General features: G+C 42.7%; 2 protein-coding genes across 3 annotated transcripts in view; one reads left to right on the plus strand and one right to left on the minus strand.

Moving 5' to 3' along the window:
* Positions 1–515: 515 nt before the first annotated feature.
* Positions 516–2785, minus strand: LOC139057530 (probable ribosome biogenesis protein RLP24). The gene is made up of 4 exons (XM_070535918.1): positions 2630–2785; positions 2342–2528; positions 2208–2271; positions 516–826 (listed from the first exon to the last, which is right to left on the minus strand). Exons 1-4 carry the CDS (start codon positions 2708–2710, stop codon positions 664–666), a joined length of 495 nt encoding a protein of 164 aa, XP_070392019.1. The 5' UTR covers positions 2711–2785; the 3' UTR covers positions 516–663.
* Positions 2786–3053: 268 nt separating this feature from the next.
* Positions 3054–12616, plus strand: part of LOC139054599 (myogenesis-regulating glycosidase-like) — a 29365-nt gene continuing 19802 nt past the window's right edge. The window contains exons 1-2 of one of the 2 annotated variants that reach the window (XM_070531836.1): positions 3054–3572; positions 8237–8540. In XM_070531836.1, the coding sequence (XP_070387937.1) occupies positions 3568–3572; positions 8237–8540 (309 nt within the window). In that variant the 5' untranslated portion in view covers positions 3054–3567. Of the gene's footprint in view, positions 3573–3855; positions 4020–8236; positions 8541–12616 lie in introns of those variants that run through there. The other variant, XM_070531835.1, reaches the window with a different exon arrangement.

Consider the following 12616-nt stretch of genomic DNA (forward strand, 5'->3'; position numbering starts at 1 on the left):
CTGCAAAAAACAGACAAAGCACTAGTTATTTTCAATGCTGCTGTGTATCAGTCATCTAGGAGCCAATGTTCCTAGTTTACAGGCAGCACTGACACATTCTGTTACTGCAAATATGAAGGCAGTGCAATGTAAGCACAAGTAAGTGAATGTGGGTTTTAACGTCCAAAAGCAAAACGCTAGGTTTGAGTAATGCCATTTTAATCAAGCTAACTGGAATTTTCTAGTTCATCGTGGCTAGATACACTGCTTTGTAGTGTAACAGATCACAGGTTAGCAACAAGGTGACAAACAATGCGTCACCTTGTTGCTAACCTGTTCTTTATTATGCTACAAATCAGTGCACCTAGCCATGATGTTCAACCAACTAGCCACCATTGAAGCATTACTGAGGTTTGAAGTTAGTAGGCAGAATTTAATAATTGGTGAACAGCCCTTGTTTTGTTACCACATTGAAAAGTGGTAAGGCTGCATTTCAAGCAGGCTTGGATGATTTGTCAAGTGAAAATGCACCCAACGAGCATTCACGACTTTCTTTTGCTGGTAAATACAATGAAGCATAGGCTTGGCTTCTGTTGGCGAGTCCAAGAGGAACCACCACCCCCTTAAACACTGCTATAGGAGTGTGGGATGTGCTGCAACAACGACAGCGTCCCTACACATTCTTCAGTCCACTGCCATTTCCTCTTGGTCTGAATGCTCTTCTATCACTTCCACAATTGCCTGCTCTTTCTTCTTGAGCGTAGCTGCTGGAGATCTGATGAGGCAGAGGTCTCGTTGGACCTCCTTGATGTCCCTCTGTTTGTCCAGCTCCTTGCCCTTCATCAACCTGGAAGATATGCATAAAAAAACTTTGTAATGTCACTTCAAAAGTGGGTGCAAGGTATGTCTGCAGCATGCAAGAGAATGAAGGATATTTTTGCAGGTTGCGTGACTACTGTAGTTTGAATGCTATATCAATTCTACAAATGTGGCTTCAATTTGTAAAAGGTCATTGGATGATCAGATGCTTGCATCAGTGATGTCATAGCAGACAAATGAACAGCGAGTACTCCATCGTTGACAGCCTAGCAACAACTGAAAGGCTTGGAAATGGCCTTGTCATTTTCACTGTGTTGAATGAACAGACTAAGCTTCAGTTTGAGGGCTCTGTGCTCATAAGTTGTGAAGTTCCAACACAACTTAAGCCAAGCATGCCAAAGTATCCACCAGTGACATTGGCCATGAATGTTAAAAACCTCATTGCTATTTTACATTCTGGGGCGTTATGTGCCAAAACCATGATCTGATAGTAAGGCATGACGTAATGGGAGACTGGATGAATTCTGACCACCTCAGTTTTTTAATGTGCATCTACATCTAAGTACACAGGCATGTTTGCACTTCATCCCCATCCAAATGCAGCTGCTGCAGCCAGAAGCAAACTTGCGACCTCATCCACAGACACTAAGCCAGCATACAGCTGGTTGCGATTTTAAGCTCCGGCTTATTGTTTTCAAGCTGGACACAGGGAATCTGGTGATGCTAGCTCGGCTTTTCAATGCAAACAAGTCACCTTTACATTCAACAGCTGTGCGTTGGTGGAGTTTAAAACATTGGAGTCAGCGAGTTTTGCCAAAAGCTACACATCTGATAGGTGCTGTCGGCTTTAAGTAAAGCAGCTGGAAGTTGTGTTACGTGTACGATTTTCTCCTCGGTTTTGTATGCTACCACATGTACAATAAACCCTAGTGTGTGCCAGACAGGGTTCTGTCTGGTCTGGAGTACATTGCGCCCTAGATGCGCGCAAATGTGCCGTCAGCCCCTTCCTGCGTTCGAGTTTTCTACGTACGAAGTTCAACTTCTCTGCAAAATCGCAAATGCGGCGTGCGCTGATCGTCAGACAAGTCACTGCGGCCTGCCTGCTTATATTTTCTTTTGATAGTGAACGATTTCAAACATTTCAAGATAACGGTTTCTAGTTTGTCTTACTTTTTGTTTCATCGAAGCAGACTGAATAAGTATGCGCCAAGAACAACTCTAGATGCTCGCAAATGCTAAAATCGAAGCCACCGTGATCGGTGCACGTGAAACCGCAATACTTGTGTACCGGATCCACAATCCGGCTCAAGTGACTCCAAACTGAGGTAGAGTGCGCTAGAATCACTGTTACGCAAGTGCGACGGCTCCCGGTGTTTTTGTGTTGGGTAACACGTGCAGTAGTCACTGACCTATTCATGACGTAGTGTCCCTGCCTTTTGGACTTGATTTCTTCGACCCGCTGGATAGCTTTAACTGCAAGAAAAGAAACCATCGAAGGTGTGAAAATCTTGGCAATTTCGGGATAACACCACGGTCATCTTACCGGTGTTCTGCCAGAGCTCCCTGTTGTATTTAATCGGAACGTTCCGCCTCTTCTCGAATTCAAAAGATGGGTCCACTGTCAGCTCTTTGCCAGCAGCCTTGCGGAAAGCTTTCGTCCATCTGGTCTTCCGTGGGTTGCGCTTCTTCTTGAAAAGCTTGTGGCATTTCGATCTGCAGAATCTGAAAATCTGCGGAAGCAAATAGTTCCTAGTGACGTGTGCTAGTCTAGCCATGAACACCGTACAAGACAACAAATTGTGAATTTACGTCAATAGATTCGTGGCCATACCTTGCAATCATTCCGTACAAATTGAATGCCGTGTCCCGGATATATAGGCGACGAGCAGAAATAACATTTTTCAATCCTCATTGTGCCAGTGTTCTACCGTTCTACCAGTTCTACCTTGCAGCACACGCGAAAAGAAACTCTAATATGCGCACCATGCGCATGCGCGATTTGCACAGTGTTGGTGTTACCATTTCAAGCAACGTGCTGACTAGGCCAAAAGTAGTTGTGCACAGCATGCAAGTACTTACTTTACGACTGCAGCAGCAGTAATAAATTACTAATAATGTCTATTAAGTGTAATTTGTATAATATGTAGGTAATAAAAATTGAAAGCTGCTTGCTGCGTGTAAGGGCTACTAACAAGGACATTCAATAACGGCTTTTGTTTCGTGCTAACAAATCCAATCCGATCTAATTGGCGGCTGCGTGCGTGTGGAAGGGTTTCGGTGAATCCTTGTAACATTGGGACCGATGTGAATCTAAGTGCTTTTGCTTGGTTCCCAAGGACAAATTATTGTTTTTGTCATTTCGCGAGCATGTTCAAGAGGACATTAGTGCGAGTGCACAATATGACGCGTCAGCGGTGAGCATGCGTCGCTGTTATCACTTTGGTGATGGCTTCTGAAAGCCGCCGCCGCCGATAGTGGGGGTTTACCCCAACCTGTGTATGCGACGTGCTACTGAAGCTAAGGCAAAGGCCGTGCGCCGAGTCGCTGTTGTGAGTGCAGGTGCGTCGCGCAAGCGGCGATCCATGCGTGGAGGAGTGACAGCTCCGAGGACGCTGCTTCCGTCGTTGTTGTCTGCGTCACTCCTCGGTGCTGCATCCCTTACGTTGCGTGCCAGGAATGTCAGTTCTCTCCCGCTGCAGATAAGAGGCAGTCAATGAACGGTTCGACCACTTCGAGCTCTTGACCAGCGTAGTCGCAGCGGCGCACACGATGAGGTGAGTTGACTTGCCCTGCTGATAAAATTGCTACTTTCGGATCGTTGTGCACTGCGCGACCTGCGGCGCATGTTGCATGTTTTGACGGATTCGGGGCGGCTCCGGTGTTGCACATTAAAGCGGATCGCGCTTGGCATTGCAAAAATATTGCGCGCTGTGCCTGGCTGCGCGACGTGCTGAAGGTTGCATGGTCTTCACGCGCATGCGCCTTGTTCGAGGTGACAGTTCCAAGGATCGGGCGTTAGTAGAATTGCACAAGAGGTGCCGCGCAGGTGGTATTGAGTTTCATTTTTCTCTGTTTTTTTTTTCTTTTTGTCGCATGAGAGACGCCCCGCGAATTGAGCTTGTCGAACATTTCCACGCACCGCTGTCTCGGCGGATGGCTCAGAACGCGCAAATGACTGGTTGGAGAAAGAGAGATGGGCGTGCCGGAGCGAAGTTGCAACGGTCAGTAAACGCTGAGCGAAGATCTCCCCCCTTATCATTAGGGCGCTGTGTTGAGCTATTCTAATACTTAAAAAGAAAAAAAAGAAAGAAAGGGGGAGGGGAAAGAGAGTGCCAGATATCCTAAGGTCCACTGCGAGTAATCTTGCTTCGCTATACATGTAGTCTTTGTAATCTATGCTCGCGAATTTTGAGCGACGACAACGCTTATGTGTCGTAGTGACCACAAGGGCGCACCCGCGTTTTTAACCAGTTCCTTTTTTTTTTTTTGCTAAGCGCTCATGTTATTACTAACCCATTGGCTATTTTGACGCTCACTTGCAGGCAAGGTGCTCGCTGTTTCGAACAGACCTTAAGTTTTGCTAGCGTTTCTGTTACCTCCTATAGCTTGTGCAGCTCAGTGAGATCTGTGTTGTCTGCAAATCATGTCTTCATACATGTTATGAGCTTGCTTAACCTTATGAAAATGGGAGCGAGTGGCACCTTGATGAAACAGCTCATAGCTTATTTTTTTAAATCTGAAGCCTAGCCATGGGGCAGGTTGATCAAGACATCCAAGGTTGAGTATTTTCAATATTCTTTCAATGCTATAGAAAACATACATGCTATGAATCTCGAGCACTGCTAAATTCCTCTAGTAAGAAAAAATAGAAGAGGAGTTTGAGGGAAGCAAATAGCTCAGTATAAATACTTACAGACCCTTCGAATCTCAGCTGGAATGTTAAAATAGCAGTGCTAATATACATTTAAGGTTGAGTGATTTCATATTGTTATCAATGATTTGGAAATGCAGGATTTTTCAGAAACGCATTGACGCTGTTATTGTGGTGCTGAGCTAATTGAAGTGACCATTTGTTGTTGAGTAACACTAATTTTTTTCACTTTCTGTATCGGCATTGATATTCACGAGACAAGAACATTCAACTCTTCGAGCAAAGCATATAGTAACACATTTACACTTTGCAGGATGAAAAAAAAAATGTAATGGTTCTGAATTTCTGACTTAAGATATAACAGCACTTGTACCTAAATTAAGTTGTTAATTAAAGCTGAGATAAGGTTTATGCACACCCAGTGCTCATTAATGTGCTTGAAATTGTATTTACACTGATAAAGTAATGCCTTAGGGCAATGTGTGTACTTTGTCGTATGAACAGTGCTAGATTGGGCTGGGTTAGGCACACTCATTTGGTGCAGAAAATAAAGACTTTAGTGCCTCAGGTAAAAAGACCTAGTACATACAGGAGAAGTGCAGAATTTCAGTTAAACATGAAGGCATCGATCCCAGTGTCATATGAGAAGAGCATAACATATTAAATTTATGAACAAGGACGGTGGTCTACTGAATCTTTTAATCTTCACTGTTAGAAGTGTGTGAGCATGTACAGAGCATATTACCATGTTGGCGTACAAGACAGACTGCTTGGAATATCCAGAATATTGAATGGAACCATAGATTAGCACTTATGTTCAAGATGCTGAAAGATTCAATATTGAAGTCCTAAAATGTAGAGCGAGTATGAAGGACAAGGTGATAACAAATTGATGTCAGCATTCCTTGTAAACATCAAATGCCCTCTTTAAAACAATCTATTATGACGAAAAAGTGTGGTGTTGCCTTTCATCATAGTTCGTAAAGCTTGTTTGGCTCTAGTAAATAAGCAGCCAGTGTTACCTGACAGTTTGAACACATACTTTTGCCAAAAACACCTGAGCACTAGTACTAGTTCCGTGTCGAAACAGGCTTGAAAAATTCTTAGTGGGAAGACACAGCATATGCTTACTGTTGCTCCCTTATATATATTATTGGTTTACATAAAAGCCTTATAGCATAATCATCATCATCAGCCCATTTTATGTTCTTTGCAGGACAAAAACCTCTCTTAGTGATCTCCAATTGCACCTCCATTACATCAGCTGACACCATGGTGTGACTGCAAATTTTTTAACTTCATCGCACAACCTAGTTCTCTGTCATCCTCTACTGCATATCCCTTCCCTTGACACCGATTCTGTAACTCTAATAGACCAGCGGTTATCAATTATGCGCACTACATGGCCTGCCCAACTTCATTTCTTCCTATTAATCTTGACCAGAATATCAGCTATCAACATTCGCTCCCTCATCCACGCTGCCGTCTTCGTGTTTCTTAACCGTTTCTTGAAAAACTTTTGAGCTCATTCTGGAGTTATGGGGACAAACTGTCATTTTTCTAAAGCCACACACTTTTTTTTTTTTGAGAGGCGGGGGCTAAAGTGCATGGTTGAAAAACAAGTATGAAAGTTGTTGTAGACTTAGATGAGTCCGTAGAGCATCTGTGAAATCATAAAGTGTTCTTTTTCTTCTTTTCTTTTTTTTAGTCTCTTGTCACATTAACACAATGTGTGTTGTATTTGCAGCTGAGTGTGAGGTCATAGGTTCAATTCCATGCTGCAGTGGCTGTATTGCAATGTTTGTGAACTGCCAAAATACTTGTCTATTGCAATATTAATGCATGTTGAAAAACTGCATGTGGTCCGAATTATTCTGCAATCGTTTACTGTAGCAGAACCAGTATTACTTAAACTGTGGCCATGAGACTCAAGTGTGCTTTGAAGGTGCTCAGGAGCAGACTTGTACACGTTACAGAAAAAAACCAACACATTACAATTGCCTTATTTGAAATCGTAATTGATTACAGTTACCAATTTACTGCCCCACAAGAGTAATTGAGGAATTATTCATTAGTAATCAATTACTTCTATGTTTCTTTCCTCCTAACTTTTTTTAGAATTGCATGGATAGAGATATTAGCAGCGACACTAAAACTCGCTCGAGGAAAAAAATGAGATGGAAACAGAGGGAGGCTAGCCAATTCGCTCGATGTGTGAGCTAGGGAGTAGGGCAGTGCTGGAACATATACGGATCTTGCACACAAGATTTACTCAGCATCTGGATCCTCCATGATGTGTAGCGCTTTCTTGTTTCTGGGACTTGGAGAAGGCGCTCCTTGTTGGGCTAATGAAAGGCTGAAAAAATAATATGAAAGTGATTTACTAGCATTAACATCCTTAGTGGCATTCACTATCGAGACATGCCAGCACCGGTTCAATGAGGAAACAAATACTGAACCCCCTGGTTTGCCTGCCTGAACATGCACATTCGCGAGACTGCTGCATGGCAGGGTCTCGGGCGTTCTACTGTAGTTCTTGCCAAATTCAGCTTCTCAAAGCTGCATTGTCTGTTACAGCTTACTCTCGTCAATAATGTTACTGGTTACATGTAATTAGTTACTGAAAAAAGTAACTGAATTACAGAGAGCGTTACTGAGCAAACAAAGCAATAATTAAATTACTAAATTGCCAAGATGTGTAATTGAGTACAAGTAATTAATTACATGTAACTCATCACGTACAAGTCTGCTTGGGAGGCTTTAAGGGAGAACTATGTGGATGCACCATTGATGAGTACCTTTTTTATTGAAATAGTGAGACATATATTTGATGAAGCACTCACAGCAACATATCTTTGCTTAGACCTATGTCTTGTGCACTGGCTCAGGTGTTTGTGAAAGCAAAAAAAAAAAGAAAGAAAGAAAAAAAGACACATGTTAAAAAACTTCCCCAATTTCACTATCTATTACTGAATATGTTATCCATATGCTTTATTTCCCTGGGCTGTGACCCTTGTTTTTGATTTCTGAATGCAGCTCATGTCTGAAAAGCACGTATAGTTTTACATATGGCAACTACAGGCATTCCATGTGCCTTGTTTGTTATGACGGTATCCTGTTTATTTCCTGCGCATCCTTTTATATTAAAGAAAAAGAATACATTGGATAAGGTTTCTCAATTGCTTGTGTGATGATGATCAAGGACTCTGAGTGCTGAAAGTGTCGAAACAACTCACACAATGTGTCACTTTGGCACAGAAGAACATTATCATTTTCATTTCTCACCATGGTAACTTAGTTGCTAAGGTTTTGCACTGCTGGTAAAGAGGTCGTTGGTTTGATTCCCAACTACGGCAGTTGTATTTTGACGGTGACGGTGCGAAAAGTGCTTGTTTACAGTGGTTTGTGCGCACATTAAAGAGTTCCAGGGGACTAAAATTAATCCGGAGCCTTCTGTTACAGTGTCCCTCATAAACCACCGTGCAGTTTTCAGATGTTAAATTACGTAATTTAAATCATTCTTGTTCTTTTATGTGCTGACCACATCACTGGCTTTGTTTTGACCAGCCTCCCAGAGGCATTAGGTGCTGCCAGCACTGAGGACCTGCTGCCGCTTGCAAGTGTGGCAGGGCCCTCTTTAGAGCAAGAGGCCAACAGCCAGCCAGCGACAGCTGCTACCTCGCAGAACACCACTCCACGGGACACGCCACCGTCTACGCCAGGGCTGGCGCGCCGTCTCTCTGGTGTGCCGGCCCTCAAGCTCAACCTTGATGACACCACATGGAGCACCGTGCGGTCGCCCAAGGCCGTTGGTGCCACGCACCTTGCACAGCGCAAGGAAGAGCCCAAACGCTCTGGATTTGCTAATAAGGTGTGTGGCGATAAGGCACTGTTCAGTGCAGATAGATAAGAGTGTAAAGAAGAACATGCACACAGGGGACACATTCTGTGTTTTACTATTGCGTCAACTTTAAATAGTTGCAGAAAATGGTGCAATGAGGGTAGTAACAAAGGTTCAACCATTGCAAAAAGAGAATGCTAATGCTGTCTTTATGTGTTATCCTTTGAATCATCTGTTCACACTTTGCATTGCCTGTCATGATGCTATGAGGAGTACTATTAGTGATGGTGAAAAAAGGTTCAAAATATGCTTAAAATGGTTTGTGAGCACAGTTTAATGCAAACAGAAATATTTCAGGAAAGTTGTGTAAGGCTTACTTGGCTGACCCTTTGTTCAAGCTAGTTTAATGCAACCAAAAACATATCAGGAAAGATGTGTAATGCTTACCTGGCTGACCCTTTGTTCAACCTGTAGGTACTAACATTGGAGTGCAGGCATGTCATATATTACTGACATTGCTGGAACCCCAACAAGCAAGTGTTGAGACCTGCCTCAATCAAATTCTGATTGGGGCTTGGGAAGTTGCCTCCTGTGCCTTTTAGCATTGGTTGACATAGCTGAGGGAAGAATAATAGTAAACATCACGACCACATGTCATGACCAGGTGTCATGGAGCAAAGTATGACCTACCTAAGTACTTTTTATTATTGTCATGATATTCTTCTGTCGCAGTGCACTGACCCACATGTCATGTTACTCATTTATCTTGATCAATCATCACAGCACCCTGTGATCTCATAGTGCTCACATATAAAACTGTGAATTTGAAAGTGCAAACCACAGTTATCACAGGCCACAGTTAGAGCATAAGCCAAAAAGGTAGCATGACCAAGTGATGCCACTACGGTTAATGTGACTAGACACTTTAATTGGGCATGTTCTATCCAGCCTTAGGCAGCATAGCCATGCTGAGATGCAGTTTTTGGATGTAAAGACAGGCCTTAAGCTTTAGTGCCCCAAACCCAGGCAGTGATGCTGGCAGCTGCAGAAGAGATGTGGCTTGTTATCCTGCTAAATCAGCAACATCAGCTGTGCGCAAGAATTTTCATGTCCAGGTTGAAGACAATGAACGCAGTTGCACGATTGTGTTTGCAAACAGAGAATTGACAAAGAGATCGTCTCGCCAGACATTTGTTGTTGTAGCAGCCAGTTTGTAGACAAAGCAGAAACTCGCATTCTTACACCCTTTGTTCTTGTCAATTACAAGCATACGAGTAGCTCTATTAATAAATTCCCTAAGCCACAATCTTGACTGTTATGAATTCTGAATCAGCCTTTGCGTTGTTGTGTATGAGTGTAAAATGAAACTAAGCTCTGAAACATAGGTGGAAAGTATTTCTTATCCTGGAGGGGGGGACCAGCCTTCCGAACCCCACCCATGTGTGTATATATACAGGGTCCTGCATATTTAGCTTTGCCTGTTCGAAAAAACATTTTGCACTCACCGCTGCACTGTTCTTGCTCAAATTTCGCAGAAAGATTGCATTCTGTAGTATATGTCGTTTGGTATAATGCTTGGCATAGTTAATTGCCTGGTTTTTAAGAAAAAAGTGCAAAGTTGCCTGCACTTATTGGACTGTAAGCTCCTGCCATGGCAGCGCAAGCATAAACTTGTGTCGTCCTCTTCCAGCAGCAGCAGAAAGCAGCCTTTCAAGGAGGGCAGTAACGTGTTCTGGGAGCACGAAACAACAAAAGACACATATGTATAGACACATATATCTGCCTTGCTAGAGTGGTATGGCCGAGCAACTTATCCTTTCAGTATTTTTCAACTTATGATATTTAATTGTTGCATCCTGATGCTTCAGAAAAAGACAAAGGGTCATCTGAATGTGTTCATGTATCACTGTTGCTGTGTTTACATAAAGCAGTTTGTGAATGGGGGTGAAATGTATTCACATACTGATCAATTTGTATTGTTTGTATCTGGAATTAGTCTCATGGTCAGTAGGCACAACTGTGAAGGACTACTTAAAGGGACACCAAAGGCAAATACTAAATTGACGTGGACTGTTTAAATACCAGAAACCTTGTAACGCTTGTTTAGTGCCAAGAAAATACTTAGTTTACGAAAAAGTTGCATCTGAAGGATTCAATTCCCACCACCCAACCGGGGAAGTGGTAACATTGCATATGCCATCACCACCCTTTGCTGCCATCAGTGAGTAAAACGGCGCCCGACAGATGGCGGTACCGAGCCAAGACAGAGCAGTGGATTCGCTGCTGCAGCTGCTTTTTGGTCAAGTGGAGCAGACTGTTCGGGCATCCTGCGACTTGGCATAGAAGTTGAATTCTCTGCTGCTTGCAGTTTGTACGAGTTTTGCAAACGAGCAAACCCAACGCAGCACTTCCCTGATAACGACACTACTGAAACATGAAAGTGTGGGTGGCATGGAGTCAAGCGAAAATGAAAACAAGGGTGATTTCAACGAGTTCATTTTTCTAAAAGTGAAATAAAACTGGATAAGTAGCATTTTATTTCGTCTTATACTAAAATACAAGGATGTTTTTTGCAACGAGTGGTTGAGTACTAGTGACAGAATTTAACTGATTGCTTTCGTCATCGGGCAAGTACTTCAATGTCCCGGGGGGATTCTCTAATCATGTCCTGCATTTGCCTCAGTTCCTTGATTATTGAGACGCTGTTCGTGATAATATTCATGCCTTAGAGATTCTCTGGCACAAATCTATCACTTTAACTTGACTTAGTATTTGCCTTTAGTGTCCCTTTAAGTGCATGTGTTTGCACAGGCCCCATCAAATTTAACCTGAACATGGCAGATGTGATTCAAGTGGCCTCGTTTAACATACGTGGGCTGCGTAAAGCAAACATAGCTCATTTGGGGAAGTAGAGTCCTCAAACCAGAGTGCCTGAACTAACACTTCGAGAGCACTGACACTGATTTACACTACCTCCAACCACTCAACAAATGAAAAGGTTCCAAAGGTATGTTAGAGTTCAGTCTAGCAGCAAGCGCACATTCACAAGCTTGTACGTTCTTTTTAGTTTGTACAAAGAGGTTGCCTTTAGTTCATTTCAGCACTATGGGAGGGGGAAAAGAGGATGGGCACCTGTCCCTGGGGGACGTCTTCGCTGGCTTAATATTTTTGTTTAGTTTTCTTTTTAGAATTGGAACTTGGCACTCCGACACTGGGCTGTTTCACTGGTTCATTGTTTTTTTGAGAGTGATGCCTTGGGCAAGCTCATCTGAGTTGGCATCTGTCCAGGGCATGTGTCGGCAAACGAAACGCACAGAGAGCTGCCTTCGCAGTGTGCACAAGGGCGGCTCGGTGGACCTCTTGTTGCACTGTCTCCGTCGTGCTCTGGCGCGCTATGCGCAGCACCATAATGGAAACCTTTGCACAGCTGTAACATCAGTGCCTAGCTGCTTTCCTCTCTTTCTCTTCTTCTTTGGCGATGGGGTGCTCTTACTGGTTTTCACGAAAGGTCTGTACTGTGAGCATGCAGCTTCATTTTAGTGCCTGCTTAGCAGAACCATGGCTTTACTGCAATGCCTAAAGACTAGAATAAATTGTTGACCTTTGCAGGGATATCTTGTAAACCTTACTGAACCTAGGTGTTTTTTTACCGGGATCACTCGTACAACATGGCACTTATGTTAAGTGTCACAAATTACTTTCATTCAAATTACCTGTACTGTGTACATGTTGACAGTACGATTTCATTAGCTGAACTGTCTATTATTTAATTTAATGGGATGTCTTCCTTTAGAAGGTTTTGTTGGTTAGATTAGGTTAAATTAAATGCTAAATTGATTTAGGAGTATCTCAATGACGTTAAAACAGCTCTACCTTAGGGTTTGTTTGATGGAGCTTGAGTAAAATCTCTACCTGGTCAAGTAAGGATATTTTGAAGACCTAATCACCTCAAATAGAATTTCTAGTCATATGTAATATTTAGTAACATGGAATTTTATTACAAAGTGGATTTTCTTTAATTTTTTGCCTTTGAAATGCATAATGTGCAAACTTTATGTGTATTAACTGTTTTTCAGTGTTTAATCTGAGATAAAGTAGACAATGTA

Source organism: Dermacentor albipictus, chromosome 1 (assembly GCF_038994185.2).
Source record: "Dermacentor albipictus isolate Rhodes 1998 colony chromosome 1, USDA_Dalb.pri_finalv2, whole genome shotgun sequence".
NCBI classification, from domain to species: Eukaryota; Metazoa; Arthropoda; class Arachnida; order Ixodida; family Ixodidae; genus Dermacentor; species Dermacentor albipictus.